Source organism: Strigops habroptila, chromosome 11 (assembly GCF_004027225.2).
Source record: "Strigops habroptila isolate Jane chromosome 11, bStrHab1.2.pri, whole genome shotgun sequence".
NCBI classification, from domain to species: domain Eukaryota; kingdom Metazoa; phylum Chordata; class Aves; order Psittaciformes; family Psittacidae; genus Strigops; species Strigops habroptila.
Window position 1 is genome coordinate 22,416,334 of NC_046360.1, and position 14,206 is coordinate 22,430,539.

Genomic DNA, 14,206 nt, shown 5'->3' on the forward strand with positions numbered 1-14,206 from the left:
TGGCTCAAGCATCATAGCTATCTACAGTCAATGCCATGTAACTCTGTGATACTGGTATGTTGGTTTTGTTGGATCAGGACACTATTAATTAGGCTTTCTGGCAGCCATTGCCAGGAACATCTCACCATATTTTGGAGGGGTTTTTATATCCTGCAATATATAAAATTTTATTCTGTCTCCTTGTCAGAGTGCTCTTGAAGCTCCTAAGTCATTCTTCCTTTTCTTAGTTCTTTAACCCTTACTTACAGCTATTTTGTATTGCTCCTTGTAGTATTTTAACGAATTTTCCTTGCCTGACCTTGTTGATAGATCTAGACTATGACATTTTAGAAACTTGCAATGGATTAGTGAAGCCATTGCTGATAACTAGTAATTTTGGCAGAATCTGGGCAATGTAATACTAAAAGTAACAGTGCATAGTGTTATAGCCCATTAACACCAGTTAGTCCTGTTGTGTGTTCTGGACTACTTTGGGAACCATCTTATCCCTACTGTGTATTTTTTTTTGTAAAACTTCATTCTGTTTATGAATTCCGTTCCCGGGGAACATGCAGCTCTAAAATGTTCAAGATGATTCTAACACAGCTCTTCAGACTTCTGTAAACAAAAATGACAGAGATAAGTTTTGTGCCAGCCCCACTTAGTTATCTGTGGTGATTTATAAGCTGTCCTAAGTACTTTCCTTTTCTACAAAGCTGTCCTTTTTTGGTTCATATGAATTATTTCTGTAGCATTAGCTAGTACATGAACAATTGCACTTACTAATCCACTTATGTGCACATGCTGCCATGATCTCAACTTAATCCTTTTCTTTTCACAGGTAGCTTTATTGAACCCTATAGAGAACCCCCAGTTGGAGCTGGCTATCGTCATGCTGATAGTTCCCTTCTTTGTTAATGTTAGTACGACTTGCATGCTTCTGTGAGATGTTTACGTGGACATCTTTCTCCCATGTGTTTGTTAATTAACATTAGTCCTTTAAAGCACAGTGTATGTTGGTGCTTAAATTAATTTTTAAAGAGGAAGGGCGTTAAAGAATGGATAAAATGTCCGGCTATGTAGATTTTACAAGGCTGAAATCCATATTAAGTTAAGGCTCAGGAGAGGTGCAGAAATGCCTCTGGCATGATGACTTCAGTAGATTGAATGTAATACTGAAATACTGCCATAGAGGTTATAAAATTACAATGAAATTTGCTTTAGGAAACAGTTGGTCTAAGGATAGCTGTTCTGTGAAGTATCCTGTGTCTGACTTTAGCAAATAGTGGCTAGCCTATGACAGAGCAGAGGAAAAGGGCAAGTGAGCAGTCATCCTTCCCAAAGTAAACTCTCCCAGCAATCTGGGATTTAGGGACTAGAACCAGAGGTGGTGGGTGTCCTTGTATTCAATAACTGATGGTGTATTTTCTTTTCTTTCATCAATTTGTTCAGGTATTGATTTTATCCTTTGAGAACCAAAAGTCTGTTGTACTAAGATGTCTGTCTAAACCGTTCGCATTTCTACATGAAGAGTTAATATATTATCACTCTGAACAGCAGCTACTTATTTTCTTCTCTCCTATAAAGGAATAAAGTAGCTATGTTCTAGAGCATTCATGCAGTGTGTAATAAGCTGTGTGACTGTATGCCTGTACAAGATTGTACCTGTTTGGCCACTTCACAATTTTTGTCAAGTTTTCCTAATTCTGTCCAAATACTGACTGAAGGAACAAATGCTACTCTGAGGAAAACTGAACTGTCACTTCCCCCTTCTCTTTAACAGGCATTAATGTTCTGGGTAGTAGATAATTTTCTTATGAAGAAAGGCAAGACAAAAGCTAAACTTGAAGAAAAGGAAGCAGGACAAGATTCAAGAAATGGAAGTAAAGTCCGATACAGGAGAGCAGCATCACATGAAGAGTCAGAGTCAGAAGTATGTACAGTTAATTATTGCAATTAATACAATATCAATCCAGTTCATCCCTCATGCCTCTGATTTCATTGTAACACTGTGAACTTAGTTTTGATTTTCTTTGCATGTACTCCTAATGGTAGTTCCTAGCATTGGCAGTTGAAATCCAGTTCAGCAGAATGGCATTGTTGCACCACCCATGGTAGTTAATTTCCTTCCAGACCAGCAGGAAGACATTATAATATATGTAAATATCACATGTGAACTGTGTTACAAATGCTTCTAAAAGAGCCCATGCAAAATACAAAACTAATAGACAATTCTAACTTAGAGAGTTTAATAGCTTAAAGAGAGGAAGCTGGTGGAGGCAACTGTCCTGACTTTGGAAAGTATTTACATCCTTGCCTTAGCATAATTTTATTCTAAATTATATTAAGTAGGCAGTTTTCAGTTCAGCTGAAGGATGTGTAGTATCTTTGAAGGTAAGTTGTTTGAGCTTTAGTTGGTTAACATAACTTTTCTGTGTTACAAACAGTACTATTTATATGGGGTTTTCTTTATCAGTTCTTTGGGTTTAGAGTCAGTGACTGTAGTAGACATTAATACACATGCATCTTTCTTTGAAATTTACTAGAGGTTCCAGAAGGGATGTCTGATATTGTTTGGTGGTACTGGCGGTAAATCCAAACTGTGTTCTGTAAGCTCTTTCTTGAGTAAATAATAAGGTGCTTTACAATCATGAAAAAAAAAAAAGGTTAAAAGTAGAATGAAGAAAGAGTGTGGCTTTGATCCATGTTACTCAGAAGCTGTAATTTGTTTTTAGATCCTTATTTCAGCAGATGATGAGATGGAGGAATCAGATGCTGAAGAGGACTTGCGTAGACTGACCAACTTAAAACCCATTAAAAAGAAGAAGCATCGTTTTGGTCTGCCTGTATGACAAATTCCCTGACCTGTGTATTTGCAGGTTTCATGACAAAAACTTCAGTCAGTGGGTTTTAATGTTGCAATTGTGTCTCCCTTTTCATACAAAGTGACTTAAAAGCAAGGTCTACCAACAGAATGCAGATGGTTGGAAGACTTCCAGTTCAGTTGCACTACAGACACACTGACCAATATGCAAGAATGTCTTTCCATCATGTGTGAAAAATACAGCGTTGTTAAAGACTAGTCGCTAAGGGGATTTGTATCTGAGATGTCAGAGAAGATCCCAGGAAGCAGATACAGCAATCTTTCACTTATGGTTACTGATGATGCAGTTTAAGATGTTCTCAAAAAGGCATCAGAAATCAACAAAGTTAAAAGAGTGTGTTTTATTACTAAAACTGGCTTTTGCAGCATAATTCCTAGAGCAGAATAGTTTATGGTTACAAGCTGTAACTTAACATTATTTTTTTAAGTACAAATGTTTACTTCCTACCGGGTACCTATGGAACTAATAGGTGGAACAAAGATTTTTTTCCAAGTCTCCTCAAGTCTATTTGACTATTTTATATTTAAGTTATATTTTCATACAGTTGTATTTAAAGATTCTTGTTGTCAGAAAAAGGTGCAGTTCCCTTTTTTTGTGCAGAACAGGTCAAAAGATTTGTAGTAAAAATCTTATTTATCCTTGTGTCCTGGCTTAAGACAAAGGGATTGCAGAGAGAAAAGCTCTGTCACTGCTGAAGTCACCAAATATCACTAAAAATGCAGTTTAAGTGTGCTTCTGACCACATAATTCGACAATACCTTTTTTAATAGGAGGTGGTGTTGGCATATTTGACAAACGTGCACTTTAGTGTATTACAAAAATCTGTTGTGATAGGTTATTTGTGAAACTAATATCTATGGATGACTAATTATTTCTGTTTCTGCAAGTCTCTTGTGCATACCTCTCAAATGACCCAGAAGAGATGGAACGTTTCTTATGCTTTTCGTTATATAGGGCCCATGGTACAGGACAGTAACCTGACCGACACAGTTGTGCTCTAGTATTGCAAATAATTCTGTCCCTTGTTTTTTGTTGGAAAAGCAATCTTCTATTTAATATGCTGAAAAAAGATTTCTCCTGTTTAATTTCCATAAAGTCTGATTACCCTTTAGTACTTAAAAAAACCCTGAGAGGTGTAACAGAGTTGTCACTACAGAATTTCTGTGATTTTCAGTTTCAGTCTTCTCATAACTGACAACACATGCTGATCTGAAACCTAGCAGACATGTTTTCAGTGACATCCTTTTGCTTTGCATATTTTTCGGAATGATTGTTTCTGACAGCTTTCCTTGCTCAGTTAAACCTTGTGCAGGACAAGGTGATGTGTCAAAAAGGTGGCAACAGACCTTAATGGCAAATCTGTTGTAGTATCTGGACATCAGAAATGATCTAAGCCTTAAACCAAACAGTTTCATTGGAAAACTGCTCAGAACTTTTTAAGATTTTTTACATTTTTTTATAGATTTACTAGGTCTTAATGTGATGTATTATCCAGACCACTTAAATGGGCCTTAGTAAATACTGAACTGTGCGCTCCCGTACCTATTTTCACTATTCCAGCATTCCTTTTCACTGCTTGGCTGCTGAGGTGAACAGAGTGCTCTGAGGCTTGGGTACACCTCAGTGTGCCCAGCCAGCTAGAAGAGACATTTTACCAAACATAACATTTGTGAGTTTAGTTGAGCTGCTGACCTTTGTTACTGTGCACTGAAATGTAATAACTGCAATAAGTTTAAGTACTAGTGTTTCTTCTAGACTAAATCTAGAAACTAAGGACGATGGAAGCTTAACTGAGTTATTCTAAAGGGGTGGGGGGTGGGGAATGTCCCTAATCAGTGTTGCCTCTGTTTTAGGGATGTTTTTTTTTTTCCTCATTGATTGTGACTTGCATCTTCAATGGCTATTTACCACTGGGTGGGCGCATATCTCCAAAAGCACAGTACTTCAAGGAATTCATTTTCATCCACAGAATAGTCTCATACAGCTCACTTTTCCAAAGGGGCTTAAGAGCTAGGACTGGCTATTGTTGCAAATGTCAGCATTTTAATGTTTTAGCATAGGATTTGTTCTATTTCAGATAGTGAAATAAAGCTATTCAACACTGCACAGCCCTTGCTATCCTCATCAACCATCAGAGATAACTGAGCAGCACACACAAATTTAACCATATGAGCTTTCATTTTTATCTTCCTTTACCTTTTCTCCAGTTACTCAAATTATCACATTATTTCTAGTCTCATGTTTAGTCTGTGAACTGTCAGTATAAAATTATGGCCTTAATCATGTAAAAATATTTGTTTTGAGCAGACCTCAAACTTATTGACCAACTACAAAATAGTGTAAAGCATTATGGAGCAGTTTCTTGAAGATGTTTGTAGCGAAGTTATATGAATGCCTAATTGTTCATGTCTTAAGTGCTTTAATGTTACTTGGTTTGAGATTTTGATATGCCTAGCAAGATGATGTAGTAAAGCACTATGAGCCAAAGAGACAAGTATTTTAAATACCACAGTAGTAACAGGAGGGGGAAAAACCCTTTCTCTGCTAAGGGAAAGGGTTTTTCTACCTTTCCCTGCTCTACCTTGCTCTACTAAGATAAAAAAATTTACAATCTTGGCCAAATAACAAAAACTGGGTGGGTTTTCTTTTTTGCTATTCGTTCCTTTTTATTATGTTTAAGAGATGGAAAATGTGAAATTGGCAGTTTCCCTCTTTGAAAGATAAAAATTGGAATTCATGTAGTAGGTACAAGTAGGACAAGTGCTCTTGTCTGAAAAGCTTGTATGTGTGAGAAGGAAGTATGTGCCTAGTGCTTCACTATGTTTTGCTGTTCATTGAAATGTGTTGGCAGTACAGTCTGAAATAAATTTTTCATAAAGAGTTGACCCAGTAGTAATACTACAACATGATGACTTTTGCATTCCCCAAACTGATACTCTAAATTTATGCCTGGTAAACATACTTCACGACAGCTCATAGGAAAGGTTTACTTCAGGCTGTGCTTAAAAAATGTGATTCTGTTTAATGAAAATAAGCTATGTAGGATATGCCGAAGTAGGAGAAAGGGATTGTAAATTAGAGAAGAGACACAGAAGTATTAGCGGAGATTGAATTTACCACAAGTGGTCAACCCAAATGTATTAACTGTTTCTAGAATCTGACCTGTGACACATCTGCATAAACTTAAAACACTAGTGTTGTCTAATATGTGGTTTTCAAGTTCTGGCTTTAATATGTTCAAGTCCCCTTGTCTTACTTTAAGTAGGTAAATGCTGTTTGTTAACGTTGCTAACTAAAACATACTATAGCTTTTCTTCAGGGAAAACTCAGAAACTGAGTTGCAAATTAGAGCAATGCAAAGCAATCCCCTCCACAGGTGTCTGCTCCGATTCCAGCTGTGCCTGGGGAGGGAGGCATGAGCTCTGCTTAGAGCTCAGCATCACAAGGAATTTCTGCCACTGTGCTTGACTAACCCATGTTTGCAACTTTGCTGTGCTTTTTACAGGAGAAAGCAGTAATGAAAGTGAGTAAATTCAGCCACATCAAGTCAGAGTAGATCTACAGCATAGGCATGCAAACTTTTTTTTTTAGGTGAAGTTTCCAGTTCAATTACTGAAAATGACTACTATGGTTTTACAAAGTAAAACTGCAGTATCTTTAAAAAAGGGACTCTTTTGTAGGTGTGTTTGTCTTGCGTGGGTATCCGTCTCAAACTGAATGTTGGGTTTGTTTGTAAGTAAATTCAGAGTATAGCCTATGTGAGCAAAACCAACAGCTGTATTCTGCTGCCCCTTGTTTGGACCATATTGTTAAATCAGTGGTGTTACCTTAAACTTTTAAGGGTATCTGATGTATTTACATTGTATAATGGTTTACAATAAAGTTTGACTTATTACAGATTTGTACACTTGTTTTATACTTGTTTTGTTTAAAAGTGTGTGTGTTTCAATGTTTATAATGTGCTGTTGTGGAAAGCAGGTTTGGCTACTGGGTTTGAACTGCAGATCTAATTTTTGGCACTCTCATGGTGGTATTAATTTCAATATATTCATTTACCTTAACAGCAAGTCCCATTTCAGTTGGAGGGACCACTATTCTTAGGTAGCACATTTTGTTTATGATTGTAATAATTCTTGCAAGCTCCTCTGAGATCTGTTCCCTGAGGAGGGTTTTTGCCCTCTGCATGTGCACAAACGGACAATCACCATCTGTGTTTTCATGTTGAAAATAAAACCTTTGATGGGCAGCCTGAGAACTCTTGGGGTTGCTGAGCATTGACCTCAGGCCTTCTGGGGGTGTAGGATGTTGTGAAAATGCTTTAACCACACAGCTGATGATCACAGCCTGCTTTCGGCTCTTCAAGCAAAGCCAGTCCTTTTGGTTGCTGGCAACAACAATGTGTCAACTCACAAATGTCTAAATTTACCTCCAATGTCCTGCCCCTTGGCAGAGGCGTGGCCTAATTCAGTAACTTGTTAACCTGTTTTTTTCTTCTTCCTCTCCTGATTTATTTGCATCAGGTAGTAGAAATTCAAGCAGAGGGAAGATGTCTGAGGATCCAGTTGAGAAGTTTGCTCGTGCGGTGCTGTGTATCACGGAACTCATGTAGTACCTCCTTGGAGACAGAAAAGGGCCACGTGAGAATGTCTAGTTCTAGGATCAAGTATCCTCTCTGTTCCCTGTCTCCAGGGGACAACATGCTGGAGGTGACCAGTATCTTCCTTGCTTGCTTTAGTCCGCTACTTCCCAAAACCATGCGAAAGGGAAAGAGGGAAGCAGTGCTGCTTCTATTCTGTCTGATGAAGACATCACTCCTACATGCCATCTCTGTAGTGCAGACTTGTTTCTTAAGCTCCTGGGAAGCAGCTTCTTTGATTGCCAGTGTCTGCAGCAAGTACTTGGACTTCATTCATTTTGCTGGGTATAATAAAGGTAGTCTTGCTTGTTTGTTTTCCTGGTTTTTTTTGGGCAGAAAGATGCCATCTTACTTCTCCAGCTTCCCGTGGAGGTATGGCAGGGTATCTACCATCAACCTTCCGGAATGCTGGAGGAATGAGGAGGACCATGTAGGATGAGACCAGCTCGCTGTGAAGCTATAACATGACCATGTGCAGGTGATCAATTTTTTGTTACTATTTTTAAATTTTAGGGTGCAAATAGAGGTTGATACCTTTATGCAAGAGTAGAGCAGAAATCCTGTTCTTGGTGAGCTGCTGTTGCTGTCACCCCTGCCTATTTTGATGGGAGAAGCTTAGTGTGTTCTGCTGGGTTGGACCTGCACAGATTTGATCCACTACTGCCTGTGTAGCTCCTCTATGTTTACTTTGATTACTTTCTACCTACTACATCCTTAAAGGGAATTCAGAGAATAATCTTCAGTTTACCAAGTTTGTCAGTCCACTGAGGGATGTTGGCAGTTTCTTGGAGAAGTCAAATCATCTGTAAGATCCATGTGAGTGAGGAATATGTAGTACCCATTAAATGAAGCAATTCTGAAAGCTGAGGGGAAAAAACAGTTCAGTGCCTTGAATTCTAAATATTTGGTTTAAACATGCAGAATGTTATTTTCCTGTTGCAATAAACAACATCAGAATAGTGATGCATATGGAACTGTATAGAAGCATCTTAGTAATATGTACAATAGAAAAAATTCTGCTGTTTTTCCTGAAGTTGATAGAGTATTCCGTTGCTTTGTTAGCCTACTAAAAGGTGCTGCTGTTCTGTGGAAACATTTCCTCTAGTTTACTAAGCCTTGAGTTTAAAACACGAATTCAACATCAGGAATGGCTGAGTACGTAACATCCAAACTGCTGCTTAACCGACAAGTCACTTCTCTGATAGTCACATAAAGGAAAAGATCTTCTCAGGCCTGTGCTGAGTTCCCCTTAAAGGCAAAATGGGCATTCAGAGGCCTGGGGGATAGGGCACAGCCAACAAATCCCATTGTCCTGATCGTATGGCACTAGTGCTGTGGTACAGGTGTAATGTTTTCATCGTGAAAAATGCCAGTTTTATTTACCTCCTATGCTTCTCTCTCTAGCCTATACACAACACAGGCACAGCTCAAGAAAAGGCCAGGGCAGATTTCTACCAGTACAACAGTTGATCTTCCTTGTGAAAGATGTTTGGAGGTCTGCCGTGTCTTCCTTTCTTGTGTTGACATACCTGGCTGGAGCCTTGGTTCATTGTAGGTGTTGAGTGCAGACACAGAAGCTGATTTTTTTGCATGATGCAAAGAATGAATATAAAAGGGAAGCAACCCTCCACCCAACCCTCTCCCAGTAATAAAAAATAGAGTTCATGCTTAGAGTTTATTTTATTCTATTTAATTAGCAAATTGTTCAGAGAATAAATGTTAAAAGCTCTGGAAAAGATTTTGCTACTGTCAGCATGTATAGTGGGGAACACTGTATTCATGTCTGAGTAAGCTATTCCTATACAGATGACAGGTGAGATGATCAAACTTACTAATAGTGCTGTAAGTAGAAAGTGATTTTACTCTCTGTTGTGTAAGAGCTGGCATCAGAGCAAGCTTAGCAGAACTGTAAAAGTAAAACCATGCCTGATTTTATTAACTCTCCTAAAAGCACAAAATACTTTTCTGTTAAAGATCCCTGTGCAAAATTGATTTAGGGCACAATGTTACGCTTTAGATAGTAGGTTCATATAATCTTTAGAAAATGCATCTTTTGTTACACTAGAAAAGAAATACAAACACTTTCTCTTTTTTTTTTTTTTTTTTTTTTTTTTTTTCCCCATCAAGAGGATTCAGAGCCCAATTTTGTGTCCATGGCAAAGTTTTGCCTTTTAAAGTTATAAATAGAGCCCCAGCAGAGTCCGCAGGAATTCGTTTTTGTAGTGGTTCGGGCTTCCCTGTGGTGCCGGTGCCTCAGCTGTCTGCTCCCATCAGTCCCAGCTCCATCCCTCCCCAGGCACAGGGCACAGTAAATACCGCAAACCCTCGTCATGGCTAAGAATAAACCTTTCAACAACAACAGCCTCAGTCAACCTGAATCATCCGGGGTTCTGGTTTGGGAAAATGACCCATCTAATGACTTCATGTTGGATGCTCTATATAAGTCAAGGAAAAAAACAGGCATTTGTAGAGCTCACAGGCTGGATTTAATCAAAGGGAAACGACCTCAGAAGGGATTACAGTGGACTGAGCACCGCAGTTATGTCACAGGTACGGGGAGCTCTGGCTCTCGTTAGAGCAGGGTGCCTGGCAAACATGTTGCTGCTTTGGATGCTCTGCTTGGAGTAGTTTGTTGACAAGTTACTGTTGTTAACCCGTGAATTCAGTGTTTCTGCTCTGTTTGACTTGTTTGTGTTGAAGTATTAAAACATTCTGCTTATGTATTTTAACAAGTAAGTTGTTAGGAGGGATTATGTGGTGAAGAAGAGCCCTTTACGTGGTTAATGTAAAATGTTCTGGTTTAACATAAATACTTTGATTTCCGTAGGAAGGGAAAAAAGCATTTCCACTGCTCTGGTTTGGGATGTTTCACAGAAGAAATGATTTCTGCTTTTCCGACATGCTTTCTCAGACAATGATTTGTAATTTTGGCAGTAGTTTTGAAAGGATGTGGCTACACTGAAGTGTGCTGCTCTGTAAAGCTTAAATGTGTGAAGCTTAAGGTGCAGGGAAGGAGGGAGTGTACTGGCAATTAGAACTGTTCGGATATGATATTTGAGACTGAAATTTTGTATCGCACACTTGTTAATTTTGTAACTAATGGTTTGTCTTTACTGTGTTCCCCAATAATCAGTGTTTTAAAGTGATCTTAAAATTACCTCAGAAATGTTGAGGTTTTCACTTAAGTGTTAGAGTTTCAGCTCTGTGTGTGCCTGGCAGAGTGCTCCGCAGCATGAGAGTTTTACATGATGGGTGGGTGGGATGGAGGGTAAGAACATGGGAAGGGTAGAAGAGCACAATCCTTCGACCACAGAGAGAACCTCGGTTCGGCTGATTTTCTTGACTCCAAAGAAAGAGACTTTAAAAACCAGCCATAAATCTTGTGAACCAACACTTTCTGACTTGTTGACAGGAGGAGATAAAGCATGGGCTGCACTGCTGCACCAGCTGGGAATCGCTCCTGGCAAACCCTGCTTACAAATGCACTTGCTTTGGGAGCAATTAGCAGTCCTGCGGCTGCAACAGTGCCAGGTCCAGGGCTCACCTCCATGGCTCACAGTAACCCTTCTGTGCAGCGTTTTTGCTTTTCAGCTGGGAACTGACTAATCCACAGCAACCGTCCTGCTGGAAAAGCATGAGAGGTTTTATTTTAAAATACCCAGGTGAAATTCAATAGTTCTGCTCAGCCTGGCTGTGCCTCAGTGCATCTCAAGGGCCTCCTTTCTTTTCCCTGCCCCCAAGAAGTCCCTCATCCCAGTGGAAAGAAGTCTCTTGCCAGTAATGGGTGAAGGACCTTAGCAGGTTTTGTATTCCTGTCAACAAAATATATGGGGGCTCCCCTTTCTGTCTGGGAGTCAGCACAGGTCTGTATTGGTTGCCTTTGGACCGTGTCATGGGCATAGGGGACCATTCCCATCACATGCTAATTTTCATCACAGATGGACACATGAAACCATAGCTGCAGGAATGTTTGGTTAAACAGCTAACAGACCAAAAGCTGTTATGAATTTTGAAGGATTTGCTACAACCCTTTCCCCTTGCTTGCTTTGGCTACTTGTAAAGTGTTTTCCCCAGAGATCTTGTTAATGTTTTGTTTCCCACAACACACACAAGTGGGATTGAAAGCGATCTATTCTGAGCATTCCTGGGAATTCACAGCCAGCAGAAAACATGCCGAAGGCTCCAGTGCAGCCAGCCCATCCCTGCCAAGAGCCAGGCATGCATGTGCTGTCTCTGAAAGCTCCCTGGGACTCGCTGTTCCTGCCATTTGTGGGTCTTGAGGGACTTGTTTCCCTCCACAACTGTTTTTAGCTTTACGGGTGGTGCCTAGAAATGTATAGTGGGCTCCAGTGCTGCCAGAACCCAAATGTCAGAAGCTCTACATATGCAGCGATAGAGAAGTTTCTCATTGATGGTTCAGCGTGCAAATCTGTTAGAGTTGGGGGGAGGGGGTGTCTTGTTGCATTTAATTATATCTCCTGTGCCCCTGCACCCTGCCGCAAGGTCTGCCTGCTGGGACCTTGTCAGTCTGTCTTTGAGAGCGTCAGCTGAAGAGGGAATGTTAATGATGCTGACTGTTCCCAATTGGTGATTAGGATTGTGTCTGACTTAGAAGTGCTAATATAAGGGTAGGGGTAGGGTAGGCTGACTAGCCAATGTTATCCTGGTTTTCTTGTAGCAAGATGAACTGTAAACAGATCAGTACTTGGGCATTGCAGTGCACCACCTGATGATGCATCTGTTCCTGTATCGGCTTTCCTTCTCCGGGTTCTGAGTCCACTGTTTCAGATATGTTCAGTACATGCTTGTAGACAACATGTTGAGTGCTCAGATACTTTTGTTCCCTAAATTTAAGATCAATAACTACAGATCAAGTGTTAAGTTTATTCCAGCTAAATGAAGCCAGACTTCAGAATCTCTCTGATTTCCCAAACAAGTAGTGAGTAGACAGAGGCACAAGCACAATTTAGTAATGAAGTTTTCCTTCCCAAATATTGGACAAATTCCTGAATTACTAATCTGTACTTGCAGAATGACCAGGCTGGGCTGGGCAGAGAAAATTTTAAAATAAATTAAAACAAAAAGTAAATGTAAAAATTTAACAACCCTTTCAAAGGCTGCACAATCAGAAAGCAATTTCAGAACACTAATAGAGGCAACAAATTTTGACGAGGGCAGTGAAATCATGGTTGTGCAAACATCTGCAAACATTGTACAGTCTCAGAATTTAAATAGCTGGAATATTGTATTAGCAGCTCTGTATGCTGTAGCCTTTGGGTTGAGGCAGCTTTGTTCCTTGTGCTTTTAAACACAAAATACTGATGTGTGCTCAATACGTCTGTTTCTTAGCCAGCCCCTGTGAAAAAGAAGCGTCCTCCAATGAAGGAAGAAGACCTCAAAGGAGCCAGAGGAAACCTTTCCAAAAACCAGGAAATTAAATCCAAAACCTACCAAGTGATGAAGCAGTGTGGTAAGTCTCCTTGATGGAAGTGATTAAGCATTCTTCCATAATAAAATGTCAACTTAATTGCTCTTTTCAAGAGAAAAGGGTATGCCTCTGGAACAGGAGCCAGCAGTGTGCTGCCTGGCCTGGCCTGGCCTGGCTGCGCAGGACTTTGCATCCATCACCCTGATGGCGACAACATCTTGGAGTGATCTGGACAAAGCAGAGCGAGAGCCCTGACTTTGCCTTCTGAATGAGGGTTCCACCCAAGCCCTGGGGCCATAGTCAGTGTCAGTGACTGCCCAAATTGAAGATTGGAAGCATGGTCATAGATTTGGGGATTTCTGGCCTCACAGTTGCATGACTTTGTGTTTGAGATGAAGCAGAAATTGGGAGGATAAGAGGCAGAAATTGAGAGAGAAAAGAATGGCTGCTTGCACTGAACACTCTTGGTGCTCTGGACTTGTGTTGCTTCTTCACCTCCAGTGGGACAGTATAAGGAAAAATTACTGATTTTAACCTCTTTTCAGTGTAATAGCCTGGATGTCAGTAGTTTCCAAGTTTCTAAAGCACCCGTAGGGATTTGGGGCCAGTCTGTGGTAGTAACCACCTGCAGATGCTGTCATGCTGTCAGCTGCACTGTGCTTAGGATGGGAGCACTGTGCTGTAAGGTTTGGGAAGTTGGTGGATGGATGAAGTGTTTTATCAAATGTGTGTGTATGAATTTCAGCAGCACTAGTTTTACGCTCTGAATTTGGTGAGCTACTTCACTGATTGCCTTTCCCGGTTTTCTTTTCCAAGAACAAATGGGCTCTGCAGCACCTTCCATATTCAGCCGGGATCGGACAGGGGGTGAAACAGTCTTTGAGAAACCGAAAGAGCCGGCCAAGAGCGTCTTTGGCTGATGGTGGAGCTGGATGTGTCTCACTTGGATGATTGTTGTAACATTTTCCCACATTTCTGCCCCTCACACTAAAGTCACTGTAGACCTAAGTAGCTAATTTCTACTGTAAGTCATTAAGTAGGGAATAGACTCGTGTCAAAGGCTACAACTTCCATATTTTTATTATGTGCTTTCTATGTATTAAGTGGTGTTTGCTATAATGGTTTAATAAAAAAAAGTTGTTGGACACAACTTGGCACACTGTGGTGACTAATTTCACTTTAGGCTTATATTAATAGTGTGGACACTTTGGCATTGCAAGCTGCGATCTGGTCTGTCAAACACAAAAAATAAACATCCAGATGCACAGTGTCAGTGCA

The 14,206-nt window shown here is 40.1% G+C and overlaps 1 protein-coding gene across 4 annotated transcripts in view; it reads left to right on the forward strand.

The window, feature by feature from the left end:
• The window catches only part of LOC115614339 (musculoskeletal embryonic nuclear protein 1), a 43,542-nt gene extending 29,464 nt beyond the window's left edge, over positions 1–14,078 (forward strand). For 2 of the 4 annotated variants that reach the window (XM_030501058.1, XM_030501059.1), the window contains 2 exons: positions 12,850–12,970; positions 13,745–14,078. In XM_030501058.1, coding sequence (XP_030356918.1) covers positions 12,850–12,970; positions 13,745–13,848 — 225 coding nt within the window. In that variant the 3' untranslated portion in view covers positions 13,849–14,078. Of the gene's footprint in view, positions 1–820; positions 899–1,762; positions 1,913–2,714; positions 2,826–9,632; positions 10,051–12,453; positions 12,470–12,849; positions 12,971–13,744 lie in introns of those variants that run through there. The other 2 variants (XM_030501060.1, XM_030501057.1) reach the window with 2 other exon arrangements.
• Positions 14,079–14,206: the final 128 nt, after the last annotated feature.